This window comes from Delphinus delphis, chromosome 9 (assembly GCF_949987515.2).
Source record: "Delphinus delphis chromosome 9, mDelDel1.2, whole genome shotgun sequence".
NCBI lineage: Eukaryota > Metazoa > Chordata > Mammalia > Artiodactyla > Delphinidae > Delphinus > Delphinus delphis.
In genome coordinates this window covers 34,977,896-34,997,213 of record NC_082691.1, presented here as the reverse complement: position 1 = coordinate 34,997,213, position 19,318 = coordinate 34,977,896, and the positions used below count along the sequence as shown (strand labels likewise).

The 19,318-nt window shown below is 38.9% G+C and overlaps 1 protein-coding gene across 1 annotated transcript in view; it reads left to right on the top strand.

Annotated features, from left to right (window-relative positions):
- Positions 1–14,436: 14,436 nt before the first annotated feature.
- ITGB8 (integrin subunit beta 8) overlaps positions 14,437–19,318 on the top strand; it is a 92,410-nt gene continuing 87,528 nt past the window's right edge. Inside the window, exon 1 of the mRNA XM_060020404.2 lies at positions 14,437–15,482. Coding sequence (XP_059876387.1) covers positions 15,356–15,482 — 127 coding nt within the window. The 5' untranslated portion in view covers positions 14,437–15,355. The remainder of the gene's footprint in view (positions 15,483–19,318) is intronic.

The following is a 19,318-nucleotide window of genomic DNA, read 5'->3' as shown; positions in this document are numbered from 1 at the left end:
GGCTTAGGGATGAGCTTTGCCAATTGTGTGTCTTGATCAGAAATCAGAGAAGGGGAAAAGAATGAAGTAGGGGTAGTTATTCTTCCTGTCCCTCCCTGAAGATGACCTCAGGCTGGCTGTGACTCTTCAACAAAGGTGACAGAACTTGTCAGGTGATATCCACACACTAAGTACTTCTGGGTTCCAGTGATGCACCCTTCTTTTGCCCTTTGAAGCCTAAGGAAAGCGACGTGTCTCCCCATGGTTTCTAACTCAAGGATACAGCACTATTACAAAACCCTATCACTATGTTTGCGAATAGCCCCTTTATTGTCAAATTCTCTTCAAATTACCCAGTTTGAGCATACCATCTATTTCACTGCCAAGAATCTAGTGGAATCAAGGAGCATATTTAAGTAAACTCATTTGGGAATAATATATAACATAGAAAGATATTCCTGAAAAATCTATATTAACAAAACTGGTAAGTCCAGTATGAACAAAGCAACATAAAAATAAAACAAATGAAATTCACCACGAAAATGTAATACGTCCTTCACATTTTCTGTTATAAAAACACACTACAGGGCTTCCCTGGTGGCGCAGTGGTTGAGAGTCCGCCTGCCGATGCAGGGGACACGGGTTCATGCCCCGGTCCGGGAAGATCCCACATGCCGCAGAGCGGCTAGGGCCGTGAGCCATGGCCGCTGAGCCTGCGCATCCGGAGCCTGTGCCCCGCAATGGGAGAGGCCACAACAGTGAGAGGCCCACGTACCGCAAACAAACAAACAAACAGAAAACACATTACATTTTTAATAAAAAATTTCCTTTAAAAATTACTTAAAAGTGAAAGACACTTTAGATTATGCCTACAGGAATCCAGAAAGATGTAGAAGTGGAATTAGAAATAATTCTTGAGAATAAAGTAGGACAAAAGAGAAGGAAAAGGAGAAAAAAATGCCCAGCTGAGGAAAAAGCCTATGGAAAAAACAAGTAAAAGTGCTTGTACAAAAATCAGGATTCTGTTCTGTACAGCATGTAGGTGAAGTTGAGAAGAGGGGAGAAACATGCCATTGAAAGTGGTACCCAGAATGTGATTTGGGACCAGAATATTCAGGGTTTCATAGTTGAAGCTAATGGTCTCTTTCATGGCCTGCAGAGAGGTTGGGAATGGCATAAGATGAATCATAGATGGGTTTAAGAAAAGGATAACAAGTTTATTTTTATTTTCTTTAATTTAAAAACTTTTCCCTCTTTGCACAGTTTTATTTATTTTTTTATTGAAGTATAGTTGATTTACAATGTTGTGTTAGTTTTGGCTTGTACAGCAAAGTGATTCAGATATATATATATATATGTATATTATAAATATATAATATATATACATATTCTTTTTCAGATTCCTTTCCCTTATAGGTTATTACAAAGTACTGAATATAGTTTCCTGTACAGTAGCTCCTTGCTGGTTATCTATTTTACATATAGTAGTGGGCATATGTTGATTCCAAACTCCTAATTTATCCCTCCCCCGACTTGCCCCTTTGGTAACCATAAGGTTGTTTTCCGTGTCTATAGGTCTATTTCTGTTTTGTACATAAGTTCATTTGTATCACTTTTTAGATTCCAAATATTAGCAATATCATATAATATTTGTCTTTGTCTGGCTTACTTCACTTAGTATGATAATCTCTAAGGCCATCCATGTTGCTACAAATACCATTATTTCATTCTTTTTTATGGCTGAGTAATATTCCATTGTATAATATATACCACATCTCCTTTACCCATTCATCTGTTGATGGACATTTAGGTGGTTCCATGTCTTTGCTACTGTAAATAGTGCTGCTATGAACATTGGGGTAAACGTATCCTTTCGAATTATGGTTTTCTCCAGATATATGCCCAGGAGTGAGATCGCAGGATCATATGTTAGCTCTATTTTTAGTTTTTTAAGGAAACTGTATACTGTTCTCCATAGTGGCTGCACTAATTTACATTCCACCAACACTGTAGGAAAGTTCCTTTTTCTCCACACCCTCTCCACCATTTATTATTTGTAGACTTTTTGATCCTGGCCATTCTCATTGGTGTGAGGTGATACCTCATTGTAGCTTTGAATTGGATTTCTCTAGTAATTGGCTACGTTGAGCATCTTTTCATGTGCCTTTTGGTCATCTGTATGTCTTCTTTGGAGAAATGTCTTTTCAGATCTTCTGCCCGTGTTTTGATTGGGCTGTTTGTTTTTTTGCTTTTGAGCTGCCTGAATTGTTTATATATTTTGGAGATTAATCCTTTGTCAGTTGCATCATTTGCAAATATTTTCTCCCATTCTGTAGGCAGTCTTGTCATTTTATTTATGGTTTCCTCTGCTGTGCAAAAGCTTTTAAGTTTAATTAGGTCCCATTTGTTTACTTTTGTTTTTATTTCCATTACTCTAGGAGGTGGATCCAAAAAGACATTGCTGCGATTTATGTCAAAGAGTGTTCTGCTATGTTTTCCTCTGGCAATTTTATAGTATCCAGTCTTACATTTAGGTATTTTTAATCCATTTTGTATTTATTTTTGTATATGGTGTTAGGGAATGTTCTACTTTCATTCTTTTACACGTAGCTGTCCAGTTTTTCCAGCACCACTTATTGAAGATACTGTCTGTTCTCCCTTGTATATTCTTGCCTCCTTTGTCATAGATTAATTGACCACAGGTGTGTGTGTTTATTTCTGGGCTTTCTGTCCTGTTCTATTGATCTATATGACTGTTTTTGTGCCAGGACTATACTGTTTTGATGACTGTAGTTTTGTAGTATAGTATAAAGTCAGGGAGCCTGATTCCTCCAGCTCCATTTTCCATGCAGATGGAAAGCAAAAAAAAGCTGGAGAAGCAATGCTTATATCAGACAAGATAGACTTTAAAATAAAGGCTGTTACAAGAGACAAAGAAGGACACTACATCATGATCAAGGGATCAATCCAAGAGGAAGACATAACAATTTAAATACATATGCACCCAACATAGGAGCAACTCAGTATATAAGGCAAATGTTAACAGGCATAAAAGGAGAAATTGACAGTAGCACAATAACAGTGGGGGACTTTAATACACCACTTACACCAATGGACAGATCATCTAGACAGAAAATCAATAAGGGAACACAGGCCTTAAATGACACATTAGACCAGATGAACTTAATTGATATTTATAGAGCATTCCACCTGAGAGCAGCAGAATACACATTCTTTTCAAGTACACAGGGAACATTTTCCAGGATAGATCACATGCTGAGCCACAAAAAAAGCCTTAGTAAATTTAAGAAAATTGAAATCATATCAAGCATCTTTTCCAACCACAATGCCTATGAGATTAGAAATCAATTACAAGAAAAAAACTCCAAAATCACAAACATGAGGAGGCTAAACAATATGCTACTAAACAACCAGTGGATCACTGATGAAATCAAAGAGTAAATCAAGAAATACCTAGAGACAAATGAAAATGAAAACTTGACCATCCAAAACCTATGGGATGCAGCAAAAGCAGTTCTAAGAGGGAAGTTTATAGTGATACAAGCTTACCTCAGGAATCAAGAAAAATCTCAAATAAGCAACCTAACCTTACACCTAAAGAAACCAGAGAAAGAAGAACAACAAAAAAACAAAATTACTAGAAAGATAGAAATCATAAAGCTCAGAGCAGAAATAAATAAAATAGAGACCAAACATATAAATAAATAAAATAAAAAAGATCAATGAAACTAAAAGCTGGTTCTTTGAAAAGATAAATAAAATTGATAAACCTTTAGCCAGATCATCAAGGAAAAAAAGGGAAGGGCCCAAATCAATAAAATCAGAAATGAAAAAGAGGCATTACAACTGATACCGCAGAAATCCAAAGACCATAAGAGAGTAGTATAAGTAACTATATGCCAACAAGATGAACAAGCTAGAAGTAATGGACAAATTCTTAGAAAGGTACAATCCCCCAAGACTGAACCAGGAAGAAAGAGAAAATATGAACAGACAAATTACAAGTACTGAAATTGAATCCGTGATTTTAAAATTCCCAACAAACAAAAGTCCAGGACCAGATGGCTTCACAGGCAAATTATACCAAACATTTAGAGAAGAATTAACACCTATCCCTCTAAAACTATTTCAAAAAATTGCAGAGGGAGAAACACTTCTGAACTCATTCTATGAGGTCACCATCACCCTGATACCAAAACCAGACAAAGATATCACAAAAAAAGAAAGTTACAGGCTGATACCACTGATGAACACAGATGCAAAAATCCTCCCCAAAATATCAGCAAACTGAATCTAAACAATGCATTACAGGGTCATACACCATGATCAAGTGGGATTTATTGCAGGGATGTAAGGATTTTTCAATATCCACACATCAATCAGTGTGATAAACCACATTAACAAGTTGAAGAATAAAAAACATGTGATCATCTCAATAGATGCAGAAAAAGTTTTTGATAACATTCAACATCCATTTATGATAAAAACTCTCCAGAAAGTGCGTACAGAGAAAGCATACCTCAACATAATAAAGGCCATGTATGACAAAACCACAGCTAACATCATTCTCAATGGTGAAAAGCTGAAAGCATTTCCTCTAAGATCAGGAACAAGACAAGGATGCCCACTCTAGCCACTTTTATTCAACATAGTTTTGGAAGCCCTAGCCACAGTAATCAGATAAGAAAAAGAAATAAAAGGAATCCAAATTGGAAAAGAAGAAGTAGAACTGTCATTGTTTGCAGATGACATGATACTAAACATAGAAAACCCTAAAGATGCTCCCAGAAAACTACTAGAGCTCAATGCATTCAGTAAATTTGCAGGATACAAAAGTAATATAAAGAAACTGGTTGCATTTCTACACACTAACAACAAAAGATGAGAAAGAGGAATTAAGGAAACAATCCCATTTACCATCACATCAAAAAGAATAAAATACCTAGGAATAAACCTACCTAAGGAGGCAAAAGACCTGTACTCAGAAAACTACAAGACACTTATGAAAGAAACTGAAGATGACACAATCAGCTGGAAAGATATACCGTGTTCTTGGATTGGAAGAATCAATATTGTGAAACTGAGTACACTACTCAAGGCAATCTACAGATTCAACGCAATCCTTATCAAATTACCAATGGCATTTTTACAGAACTAGAACAAAAGTTTTAAAATTTGTATGGAAACACAAAGGACCCCAAATAGCCAGAGTAATCTTTAGGAAGGATAACAAGTTTAGATTTGTATTTTGGAAGGAAAACTCTCATAGCACTGTGGCAATGAGATGGCTGGGAGTTCAAGATAAGGATGAGAAAAGCCTGAACTAAGGCAGCAATAAAGAAATAAAATAGGAAGGAAAAGACTGCAGACGCTTCACTAAGGTGGGATTAATAAAATTTGTTAACTAATGAAAGACAGGGGTTATGCAGTACATATCTTTAAGAGAGAACAGTAATACCTAGGGCACACCTAAAATCTTGATAATATTCTTTGCTACTCTAGCTTTAAAAAGCATTCTTCTAGTGACCAAAATATCGTTTGCATTTTTTGTTGTTGTTGTGATTTCTATCATACTGAAATGTGTATCTTTATAAATAACTTTATTATATTTCTGAATCTTTAGGGGGCTAATTTTCCAGATATAAAATCAGTGTTTCAGATATTTTAAAGATTTATTACATGCTGTCAATGGATTGTAAGAAAGTTTGAGCCAATTTACCATTCTAAGATTAATGAGTTTCTATTTCAGCCTTCTATTGTTAGATTAAGTATTGTCATTTAAAAATTCTTTGAGCATTTAATGGGTAAAAATGGCATCTCAGTTTTTTAATTAGTATTTTTTGGATAGCTGATGGCACTGAACTGCCATGTTTTTAAGCATTTGTATTTCCTATCCTTGAATCATATGCTGATGCTTTCTGCATATATTTATCTATTGCAGACTAAATGTTTTCTTATCCATTTGTACGGACATATTCTGTGTTAAGTATTTTTACCCTTTTTTGAAATATTTATAAACACCTAAGTTTTAAAGAAATCATATCAAATTTGTTGATCTGTTCTTTTGAAATTGCATACATTATTTTTACATTTAGAAAGAACTTTTATTACCAACACCAGAAAACAATTATATGTATATAGTTTTGAAGTTTTACACTAAGCTCTTTAATCCATCATGAATGCATTTTGGTATAAAGTAAGTTTCTAGTATAAAATAGGTAAGCAACAGGATATATTCTACAGCCCATGGACATATAGCCATTATTTTGTAATAACTTCAAATGGAGTATAATATATAAAAATATTGAATCACTATGGTGTACACATGAAACTAATATAATACTGTAAATCAACTATACTTAAGAAAAAAAGAGAAAAAAGGCTTAGTTACAGATGGAAAAATAAAAAAATAAATTTCAAATTCATGTTGGATGTTTTCCAAATAACTCACATTGTCCCATCACTATTTATTAAATTTATTATTCTCTCTAATTGATATTCAAAGCATATCTTATGTTATATTAAATCATCATTGATAGTAGAGTCAACAGCTGAGCTATTCTATTTACCAACTCAGTCATCTTTTTTTTTTATTATTATATATTACTCCCAAATCAGATTATAATATCTTTGAGAAAAGGGACTGGGTTTTACTAATGCTTGTATTTTCCATAGGACCTATCACTTTACACATAGTAAACGTTCAATAAATATTGACATATCTATTAAATGAATGTTTAAATTGAATATCCTGTGCCTAATTTACAAAGAATTTCCTCACCATGTTAAAAGGTCACATTCTTCAAGGTGAAACATGAAGTAATTTTGAAATTGGAGAACAGGGCTGAGAATGGAAGCGTTCCAAGTATAAAAATGCCATGTGAATTTGATTAGAATAATTTAAATTTTGTAGTGACTTCATTCTCCAGAGGCGATGTGATCATGAGAAAATACTGAGAGAATTTTAGTCGTGGGCTTACTCTGAATTACTGAAGTTCAGAAAGCCCTTTAGCTGTATAGTGATGTGCAAATCAGTCCACATACCACCATGGCTCAACAGATGAACTATGTCAATGGTGAAATGTTGTCTTTATAATGTCTGCTGATACCTTTATTTGGGAGAACCAGCTGCGGATCCTTAACATTGTTATACATTTAGAGTACTGAGCAATAAAGCAATGATATTTAAAACATATTACATATTCATTTCCCCTCCTCACTAAGTATAAGTTTAAACATGCTAAATTTTAAATAAAAGGCAGTATTAAGTATGTTGTCCCTGTCATGTACAAATATGTGAAGCTTTCATATAGTTAGCTTTCTGTCAAACTATACAGGATGACTTCAGGCTGAAAAGATTGCGGAACAATCTTTTTGATTAAGGAGACATAAAACTAGGCTGTCATAAAGAATGCTAGGATTACAGGCTTCTATATAAAGACATGCTCACTACAGCTATTAATGTGGGTAAAGAATTGTATAGTTACCAGAAAAGGAAAGTTATGTATTCAGCAAAACCAAAGATATTTGATGTTATTTTTATGACAATATGCAAGTCTTGAAATAAGTATTTATGCATTTTCAATGTTGTTTACATTGTGAAATTAAAGTAACCTAAATTACCATCCCAAAAACCCTTGGGATAATGTATGGTGAATTCTAACATGTTTCATTCTCCTTTGATTCTCATAATAATCTTACTTAGTAGTGTGTGTGTGTGTGTGTGTGTGTGTGTGTGTGTGTGTGCGTGTGTGTGTGCACGTGTTAATAGACTTTACTTTTTATAGTAGTTTTACGTTCCCAGCAAAATTGATGGAAAAGTACAGCGTTCCCTTTTGCTCCCTACCCTCCCATATTTTGCTTCCCCCACTATCAAAACCCCATACCACAGCAGTATGCTTAAAACAATGGATGAACCTACACTGACATACCATTATCACCCAAAGTCCATAGTTTACATTAGAGTTCACTCTGGATGTTGTACATTCTATGGGTTTTAACAATTGTACAATGACATATATCCACCACTGCAGTATTATACAGAGTATAATTCTCCTGTGCTCCATCGATTTACCCTTCCCTCCCCTCTTAACCTGGCAACCATCTTTTTCCTGTCTCCGTACTTTCGCCTTTTCTAGAATATCATATAGTTGGAATCATAGAGTATGTAGCCTTTTCGCATTGCCTTCTTTTACTTAGCAACATACGTTTAACTTTTCCCCATGTCTTTTCATGGCTTGATAGCTCAGTTCTTTTTAGTGCTGAATAATATTCCATTGTCTGGATGTACCCCCTTGTATTTATCCATTCACCTCCTGAAGGACATCCCGGTTGCTTCCAACTTTTAGCAATTATAAATAAAGCTGCCGTAAACGTCCCAAGTGCAGATTTTTGTGTGGAGATAAGTTTTCAACTCCTTTTGGTAAATACCAAAGAGTGCAAGTGATGGATTATATGGTAACAGTGTGTTCAGTTTTGTAAGAAATCACCACTCTTCTAAAATGGCTGCAACATTTTGCATTCCCCCCAATACTGAGTGAGGGTCCCTGTTACTCCACATCCTCACCAGCATTTGGTAGTGTCAGTGTTTGGGATTTTGGCCATTCTAATAGAAGTGTAGTAGTATCTTGTTTTAATTTGCAATTTTGGTAGCTATTTTAATTTTATCACTGTATAAATGAATAAACTCAATCTCAGTGAAGTTAAATAACTTGCCCATGATTCTACACTACTAAGTAGCAGATTAAAAATTAGTTTGTACAGATTCCAAAGCCCTTGGTGCTTTTTATTCTGCAGGTTGCCTTATAGCTAGACAAGAATAAAATTCAAATTCACACACAGAGAACACCATAGAGTAGTTTCCAGGCTCATTATTACTCGTTTTAGTTTAGGTTCCTCCAGAAGAGGACCCTGAGACAAGAAAGTATCAGGGAACAGTGGAGAAAGGAAGGAGGGAAAGGCAGTGAATGAAGGATGTTTGAATACAGTTATCCCTGTGGGCAACTACAGCTTACTCCTACAGGGAACCTAGGGAAACAGTGCTCAGTATTACTCAAAATATAGCGTGTGACAGAACCAGTCCTTGAACTGTTTAAGACGCACCCAGGAAAAAGAATATATAAAAAGTAAAAGTAAGTACTTAGAAACTTTGATAACAACTTGACATTTTTGTAACTTCCATTTTTCTTTTTTTTCAAATTTATTTTATCATTCATTTTTGTCCACATTGGGTCTTTGTTGCTACGCGTGGGCTTTCTCTAGTTGCGGTGAGCGGGGGCTACTCTTCACTGTTGTGCACAGGCTTCTCATTGTGGTGGCTTCTCTTGTTGCAGAGCATGGGCTCTAGGCATGTGGGCTTCAGTAGTTGTGGGACACAAGCTCAGTAGTTGTGGCATGCGGGCTTAGTTGCTCCACGGCATGTGGGATCTTCCCGGACCATGGCTTGAACCCATGTCCCCTGCATTGGTAGGTGGATTCTTAACCACTGTGCCACCAGGGAAGCCCCAACATCCATTCTTCTAACAATTTGTTTTATTTTTTTCCAATCCATGATGGATTGAAAATGAAAAACTGGTCCAAAAATAGTTTGAGAAGCACTAGTATGGAACACAAGGCCCAAAATGATTCCTTTCAAGGAGCAAGGGAGCTGGGGTATTCATACCTCACTTCCCATCAGGTCAGTCCTTGGTTGAGACAGTGTCCAGAAGTGTTCATTTCCCAGCACTTCTGCCTGGGTGGAATGAAGTGGTATGCCCAGAGGGACACATGAATGTCAACAGTAGTGTCTACTACAAACTTTGTCAATGAAAAATTTCACTAAGCTAATTAATCTAAACATCATCACATCTCTATAATCATACTGATAATCAGTTAAAGGCTAAATAAGCATTAATTTGCTATGTGCTATATATAGAAGGATAACAGAAAGCTAGAATTTGACTATGCACAGATAAAATGTTTCATTCAAAAGCACCCATGAAAATAACTAATATTGTCAACCAAAGCATTGGTTAGTGGGTAGGGTAGCTAAATTAAAGCTACATCATTACCTAAAATTCAACTGTAATGCAAAGCAGTAGTCCATGGAATTCAGGATATGTGAGTAATGAGCATCTGTCACTTTACAGGGCTTCCTTCATCAACCTAAGATAATTTTGTGTCATCTTGTTGGAAAATAGTATTTTATTTTCCACTAAGGAAGCCAAAGGCAAAAAGAGCTCCTCCTTCCTTCTCTCCACTCCCAGAAAGCCAGGGGACTGGCATGTGATGAAAGTTCTGAAAATTAGATATTCTCAACCAGGATTCTGAATCTTAAGCAAGTGGTCCAAAGATGAAAGGATGATTAGAGAGCATTCTTATTTTTTGGAGACTTACTGCTACTGCTTACGCCTTCCTTGGTTTCTGGCCTTATTTAATCTTGGTCTCTCAGCCTCCTGCTAATTCTGTGAGCTCCCAATTTACTTCCAATAGTTTCCTTTTCTTACTTATGACAGTTACAGTCTGACTCTTACTTGAAACCAAAAGTCATCACTGATATGAGGTGGTGGTGAAGAATCAGAGCTCTGATTCATGCTTGCTCAGTAATTCTCTTGAAGAAGTGAGGTCAGCCTCTTCATCAACCTGGTTTTTAGTTTCCACATTTCTACAGTAGTATTAGTTCAGCAGTGTGCTTTATGTAAAATTAGTCTGTGAGATGTTCTCTGAATAAAGGATTCTTCCTTTGGAGAATCCAGTTGCATGTTAGCCTATTTAAGTTCCTAAAAAATTGTCCAGCAAAGGATTTAACTTAACTTTAACCCAGCATTTCCTAAACTTAATCATGGAAGTCTTATTTCTGAAAATATTAACATCTCACACAGTTATTCATCCATAGAATACCTTGGAAAGAGGCATTGGCTCCAGCAGTTCATTTTTCTTTGACTTTGCACCTGACACTGGAGTTTATCACTAAGCACACATGAGGCCTTTGAGGAGTCTCTGCATTAATCCATTATGGCAGGGGTTCTTAAACCACAGTAAATAAAGAAGTATTTGAGAAGTTTGTAATAATGCATATTGCTGGACATCACACCAAATCTATGAATTCAGAATCTCCTGGAATAGAGTAAGGAATCACTCTACAGGTGACTATGTTGTAGGCAGTCCTCAGTTCACAGTATGAGGAACACTACTTTCTGTAAATTACCTCCTGATGGCTTACATTCTTTATCATTGGAAGAATCTAGAAGTCATAGTCATAATACTATATCCCACTGGCTTGATCATTCAGATCATTCATCTCCTAAAAGCTGTAGATGAAGCAAGTTCGTAGACAACTTGTGAACATCAGCTTAAAACCTCTGTATAAAACTTTGAAAATCTCTGATCCAACTTCAGAAAGATACAATATTAAAATGTGAATATGGTTTTAGCTGTAACTATGGGGTCAATAATTTGGACAAAATCTACTTAAAGGTTGAACACACACTAAAAGGAGCAGTCAGTCTCTCAGATGTCTCTCTCACTCCTGTTAACTGTCTATAGCTTATTCATTTCTCACCATAAACTATTAGTGAGAAATCAAGGTTAAAGGAGTAGTAGGTCAGAAACTTAATTCATCCAATTTTATGACTTATTAGCAACTAAAAGATTCTGATGATAGGAAGCCTGAAATGAATAGCTAAAATGTTATTTTTAGAGTATCTGTGAATTTCACTTGCTCTCATCAACACAAATGATGAAAAATCACCTGTCAGAAATTTCAAAGCAAGACAGCAGAACACGAAAGAAACAAAAATTACTCAAGTCACCATCTTCTGGAACATTTTTTCTCTGTTAGAATTCTTCAGGTAATATATGAAGAGAATAATACTACATTTCTTCACAATATCCTGTACATTTTCTTACAGGAAAAAGGACGAGCTGTGGTGAAATTTTTGTTGTTGTTGTTGGAAACAAGCAAACTTTTTGCTCCTGGGCCACTAGTTATATTTACTGTAAGAAACCCTTACAGATGATTTGGAAGATTCGGGAGAATTCCCTTTTGTCTTTGTAATACAGCCCCAAATGTATAGATAATTTGTTAGTAAATAATTTGCAATCATAGTCTCACAGCTGCAATATTCTCTTATTTTATTTTGATAATCGGAATTATAACCTCTTTGCAACGGGGGAGTGACAATATATGGAGGTGTGCTTATTCTTCAACATCTCCATAAAACTGGTATACTGACATATATTTGCATGGGCTTCATATAACACAACACAGAATTCTTTCTTTCCAAAGGGCTTCAAAATTTACAAGCTTACCGATTTACAAGCTTCGTTTTATTCCTCTTGCTACACAGTTGTTTTGGCTTAGTATATAGAATATATCAACATCTAACAATATAGAGTTTAAGAAATTTGTACATACCTTATCATATTTCACAGTTACTTTCATTATTTGCATAAATTTATTTTATTTAATATTGTAACTTCCATTTACATTTCCAATACTAAGAATTAAAAATGTCATAAAACTCTGATGTGATAGTCACTCAACAATGCAGAGTGTACTTACACATGCATCCTTATAGGGATTACGGATTGACCTTTTTTCTTTATTGTAGCACTGCACTGTCTCAAGGGTGGCTGCATTCCTTAGGGTTGTGAACTAATCTCTGGAGAATACACATGCTGCCTCACTGAAGAGTCACTAATCAAAGCCTGAATATGTTCCTTTTGTGTTCAAATTTCAAATCCTCATCCCCACTCCAGCCATTTTTCAGGATCCTTCCTTTAAGACCACCGAAAGCAAAACTATAGCTGTTCAAACTTGGAACTAAGGAAAGAAAATAAAAAATGAAGCTGGGCTGGATTTAATTCTATATAGAGTACATTGCCAAGAGTGGAATTACGTTTACAAGCATCAGTTTTTTCAGGTTTGGGTCATTCATTTGGTCTCTCAAAAGGACCTGCTTTGTAGATCCAGGGCACTTGTAATTTTCCACCTGCGTTCCTGGTTTGCTTAGCTAAGCCTGTGGGCCCCAACGTGCAGTCCACACCTGAAAAGGGGGAGTTTTTAATGTCGTGGTTTATTAACCAGGTACTTTCCATTCACTCAGTTAACAATTAGAAAACAGAAAGAAAGAAAAATAAAGAGCGAGAAAGCCTCCTACTTGTTTTTTTACTCCAAATATGGAGATGGAAACTATTAAACAAATAAGAAGGAGGGAAACTCCCGCATATTTCACCTTGACCTGGCTGGAATGCTCTGATGCCTGTAAGAGGCGGTGCTCTATGAAAGATATCGGGCAGGCTGCTAGTGGAAAAATGAGAGGTCAGACTTTACCACGGGGAACCTCTCCTGCCCCTAGAGGAAAAAGAGAACCAGCCTGTGTCTCAGATTGGAAACAGCGCCTTGTTTTCAATCCGGGGGACTGGGTTCCCTCCCTCGACGTAACGTCGTAGGAATGGGACCCAAGAAGGCGCGCGGCTTCCCCGACAGTTGCCGGGCTTAACACCCGCTCCAGGCTTGAACCGATATTTCTGAGCTGCCAACAGGCAGAACGGCCCTCCCACCTCCTCTCTTTAGTCTCACTCTTCTGCTCCGCCGCCCTTTGTAACTTCTTTGTTCCGTTTATTTGGAAGGTGACGCTTAAGGTCAAAAGATCCACCGTGACTGGCAAAAGCCCAGAGCCACCACCAGACCCTGGGCAGAGCAGGGCTGTCCACCTCAAGGGCTGAGGCTCGGTGTGGAGAAGGAGCCGTGAGAAATTTCAGCTGCAACTCCGGGTACAGCCCCTGCGGACCGGTCCAACTCTCCAAGGGTTGGGGAGACGACGGTCTCGGGGTGGGGCAAAGGGTGAGCTCCGAACTCTGCCAGCAAAGTGGGCAGTGCTCACCAGCGAAACAGAGGGTGTTGGGGGGCGGGGAAAGGTGCCTGGACTCCACGTAGTCTGTGGCAGCTGCCGAGCAGTGAGTATCTCCCAACAAAGGAACGCGCAGCTTCGGGGTCAGAGGCTGGGGTTTGCGCACAGCTGCCAGTCTTGCTGAGCTAGTCTCCGCGCCACCTAGGCGAGCGTTGGGATGTAGGGATTCGGAGAGGAGGGGGAAAGAGAACACGGTGTGAGATTCCTGCTGCGCGGCTACGCATCAGGAGTTCTTGTGAACGATGGGAATGGCAACTCTCAGAGCCAAGGGGAGGAAAAAGAGCTGGAGTGAGCAAAACAAAGAGCGAGTGTGGGCCGCGGTGACTTCATGCCTCACCAATGTCCCGCCCACGCTGCTCCGAGCTGTTGCTGCAGCCCGAGCCTCCGCGGCAAGGAACTCTGTAGCGTGGGGCGGTTTCCTAGCAACTCGCAGCCCGAACGCGCCTAGCTAGCCGCACTTTGGGAGCCCCAACCCTCCCTCCCCACCCCAGCGGGGCCGGGGCAGGACCATTCCTCCCCCGCCCCTCGCCAGCCTCGCCTCCTTCTCATCCTCTCCGGGGTGCATCCCAGAGCGCGACAGCTGTCCCGGCTCCGGACGGCGGGACGCCTGAGCAGCACACTGGAGCCAAAAGGACAAGGGCACGAAGCACCCGCCCCCGTGAAGCCAGGCTCCTGCACCCCTGGGGGACCTCTCCTCCTGCGCTCGCGGCCGTGCGCTCCACTCCCGGTCAAGCAGGGAGCTGCGATGCCTCACTCGGTGTCCGCGGGCGCCGGCGGGGGCTTCTAGGGCGCTCCGGGGCCGCCTCCCCCAGCTGCTGGCACATCAAGCTTCCTCCCTCGCCAACCAGGACGCTGCCTCTTCGACTTTGCCCGCTGCTCAGCTGACGAGGCTGCAAAGTTGCAATTAAGTGAAGTTGGCTTCCCTGCCCACCTGTGGAAGAAGCTCGACCTCATTGATGCGCCATCGACTTTTTTCCCCTTCGGCCTCGCCAGCGTCCCCTCCCACAGAGGCAGCATCACCCACTGAATGTACATTAGGCTGGTTTTTCCCCCCAGCTTCGGGCTTTGTTTGGGTTTGATTGTGTTTGGCTCTTCGCTAAGCTGATTTATGCAGCAGAAGCCCCATCGGCTGGAGAGAGACAAAAGCTCTTTTCTTTGTCCCAGAGCGGGCTGCGGAGCCTTTGCTCGCGTCGCCGCCCCGGGCCTTTGGCCGTCAGAGGAGGTGCTTCTCGCGGAGATCGCGGGACCAGCCGTGCGGAGCTGGGAGGGCCGCGGGGGCCCTGAAATGCCGAGCTGTGCTCAGGCCGCCGTACCTGCATCGTTTGCTCCGAGCCGCGGGGTCCGCCTGCCGGGCCTGCTGGAAACGTCCTAGCAACACTTGGCACTTCGCGCCCGGGAGCGCGAGCGCGCATCCGGTTAGCAGCCAGGCGGCGGGCGCGGTGCAGTGCGGGCTGCTTTGCATTATGTGCCGCTCGGCCCTGGCTTTTTTTACTGCCACATTAGTCTGCCTGCAAAACTGCAGGCCAGGTCCTGCCCCATTCCTCCGGGCGGCCTGGGTGTTTTCAGTTGTTCTTGGACTGGGCCAAAGTGGTAAGTTGTTTTGTTTTCTTTTGTTTTCTTCCCTTCCTCAAAGGTCTTGGGCTGTCACGAAGAGCATCCCGGCCAGGTAAGCGGCCCGGTGACAGCCTCCATCTGCAGAGAACTTCAGAAGGGTGGGTGTGTGGCGCCGTTCTCCGTTGCAGGTGGCTCGAGGGAGGCCAGGTGTCAAGCGTTTCCTCCCTAAAGGGACAGCAATAACTGATTACCTGAGGAGACCCTGTGTATTGCTGAGGGAGGCAGTAATAGCATGGAAGTTTGGGAGGGTGGTGGGCCGTATTTACAGAAGCCCGTTTAGGGGTTCTGCCCCGTCCTTGAAAGCATCCTCCTTGAAAGCATCCTCCTTGAAGGCATCCTTGAAGATGCTCCCCATCTTTCTAGTATGTGGGTCCACTAACCCCTAGCTTGCATTTGATTCAAGCCTGAGGATAAATTGGTATAATGAGAGTGAGCGTTCTGTTTTTGAGTCCATGAAAGAAAAGGATAGCTGCACACAAGTTTCCTCTACCATAGTGCTCAGCTTGAATGACTTAAACATATATGAAGAATATTCTTGCTTTAAGTCACTGTTTTTTCAGCTCAAGAAACAATTCCTAGCTAACTCATCCCTCAGTGAGATCAATCCTTGAGACCGAGACCCTGAGACAGAACCCGAGAGCAGGATTGACACCTTTCAGTCCAGGCAAGCCACTTTTGTCAGAACTACCTGATTTGGAGAGGATACTTCTTTATATAGGATATTGTCCCCTCATTTTACAAATCACAAAGAGAAGCTCAAGTCAAATAGTGTATGAAAAAGTGCTTTGGCACTTGTGAATTAGATGCAAATTTAAGGTGGCAGTACTGGATTGTTAGCAAACAGTAAGACATAAAGTAAGTGATAATAATAATCATGAATTTAGGATGAGTTCTTATTGGTATTAAATGTAGGCCAAATATTTATTTTTGCCAATGCAATGATTATTGCCATACTTTTTGGAACATGTTTACTTTATCTGTGTTTGGTCATTGAGACTTAAATTCTATTAGAGCCTTTCTCTGGCCTCTCCTGTTGAAGGAGAGTTGTAATTGTTCTGTATACTAAAATGTTCTCCTATGCTTTGAATTGATGAGCCAAATTTCTGCCTGAAGCTAATTAAAACCATCAAGTCATAACCTTATAAATAAGGGTTTATAATGGAAACATGCTAGCTTCACTTATTGGTTGCATACACAGCTGTCTAATATTTGTTTCCAAAGAAGATTTATCCAACTGTGTGAAATGAGAGCAGTTAGAGTTAATTTTTATCTTGTGGCTCTTTTTTGGCTTATAAGTTGATTTCAAAATAAGTGAAACTTAAGGCAAAGGAAAAAGTAACATTATCAATTATCGGTTAAGTGACACCACTGAGCATAACTCCATCCTGTGTCAATAAGTGACAAAGTATTTTTCTGGATTTAGTAAATACATACACACGCACATACACTAGTAAGATGACCAAAACTCGTGTCAACAGAGTATATTTTGTTCCCAATACTTAGGCAAAAGAAAAAGTGCTACTTGCCCCCAGATTTTGCTAGTAATTGTGAGTTTTTAAAAAATATTCATTGTGTTTGTAAAGATTAGTCAAGTTCTCGTGTAATAGCATTGTATTTCCATCCAGTGACTGTAGCTGATTTGAAGCAAATATTATGAATGAGCTCTCTTGCACCTGCAGTTGTGAAAAGGGAATGCTTATCTGAAATCAGAACAAGGCATCCTTTTCCTAGTCTCTGTCAATATACAAAGATTTCTGATGTATACTGGTTTGCACTGCAGTTAAAAACATGCAAAAAATTTAAATTATAGCCAGTACAACTCAGAAAATTAGAGATCAGCGTAAACTGTTGTACTTTTGTGATATAGCTACAAGTCTCAAATTATATGTCTTCACAGTACAAATTAGATGCTTAAAGCAGAATAGGAATTTAGGTATCACTTACAAAGGAAATCTTGTTCCCTTGCTCAGTAGTTTACACCAAGGAAATGTTGAGGGCAATAAAGCCATACAAAAGAAACCATAAACAGCACAACTTTGGGTTTAATTTTTGAAGTAGAATTTACAGGTCCCAAATACATAGTGGACTTTTAATAATGAATATATAGTGAGAAAGGGGGATGTTATTAATAAAATCTGAACATTATTCTGATCTAGAAAAAAAATTATTGGAGTTTGTTTTTCAACTTTCCTTGGTGGAAATTACCGACAATCAGAGAAACAGTAACACTATAAAATGGTTAATGAGTAACTGGAAAACACTAGAGAATACGTAATGGTTAATATTTGAAGAGCTAATGTACTAACACTGCTGTTTCTACATTTGCTAGTTTTGAAAGGCTAAAAATCTTTTTAACCTAAATTTTTATATAGCAACATAAGAGTGACAAATTTCAGAAACTACCATTTCTTTTTGGAAAGTGGTAACTATTGCGCTGAAATTTCACCTTCTGTGCATAATCAACTATTTATTCTTTTACATAACGATCAACTGGATTAGCATTGTTTTATAAGTGTAGTATATTACCTCAGAACATGTTTTATAGAATAAGTTTCAGAATTCTTTATGCTTACCTAAAGTGAGAGGATATTTAAGAGAACCAACGCTTCATTTTTAAAAATCCAGTTTTCCAAATTATTTGCACAATAAGCATCCAAATTAATTCTATCTTAAAGCAACTGAGATACTTTCCGATAAAAAAGCTTGTACTGTATATGAAAAGGCTGTTTGTGCTGTATATTTTCAAATCATACCAGCAAAGTAGGTGATATGATTTGAAAAATGACATAAAAATTCCTGCGCCCCTGAACAGTTCTTTCACCTGTTACCAAATTATCAAAATTTTCACCATTTAATGGATTTCTTTGGATTAAGCATGGTATTGATACTATGTTTCTTCTAATTTTTAACTTTATATTACGGACATTTTCAAACACACAGAGAAGAAGAAAGAATGGTGTAAGGAATCACCACAGACCCATCACCCAGCTTCATCAACTATCAACTGAAGCCCAACTTCTTTCATGTCTTCCCCCACGCATTTCATTTCCTTCCCCCAAGAAGACTATTTTGAAGCAAATGTCTCATATCATTTTGTCCTAAAATGTATCAGTAAATCAAAATACTACTGGAGGAGAAGCACGCTTCATTAATTCCCATAACACGAATTTTTTTAGCTAAAATTTAGGGCCACAAGAACGTCCACTATCTTTAAAGGGAGGAATGCGGAAGTGAGGGAGGCAAGCAAAGGCAAAGACAGTTTCAAGTATTTGCTTCTCAGTGGTTCTATTATATAGCTCCATTAAAAATATTCTTTAAAAAGTATGCATGCATATGAAAAAGAAAAAATACAGACAAATGTAATTACTTTATTCCAGTGGAATCACAGCAAGTATACCTTGTTTGAGTTTCAGTTTTAAGGAATGTTCCCCCTGTCTCTTGCACCATCAGTTTTCTCCTCTCTGCTAGATCATTTGCAGCATATGCATATCCATACATGCTGTAATAGCTCTCATCTTCTATTTCTGTCTCCTTTGTAGCAAAAATTCTTGAAAGAGTTGTCCATACTTGCTATCTCCAATTCTCCTCACCTTCTCTTTTAATCCATTGCTCAGGATTTCTTTACCATCCCTGAAGTTACACCACTCTGTTAAGATCAGTGACCTTCCTATTGTCAATCCGATGGTCAGTTCATTGTCTTCATCCTTCTTGACCTACCATCTGTCGGCGAGTTGACACTGCTGATCACTCCCACCTTTGAAACACTTCTTTCCTTGGCTTCCTGGACCCACATTCTCTTGGTTTAAGCTCCT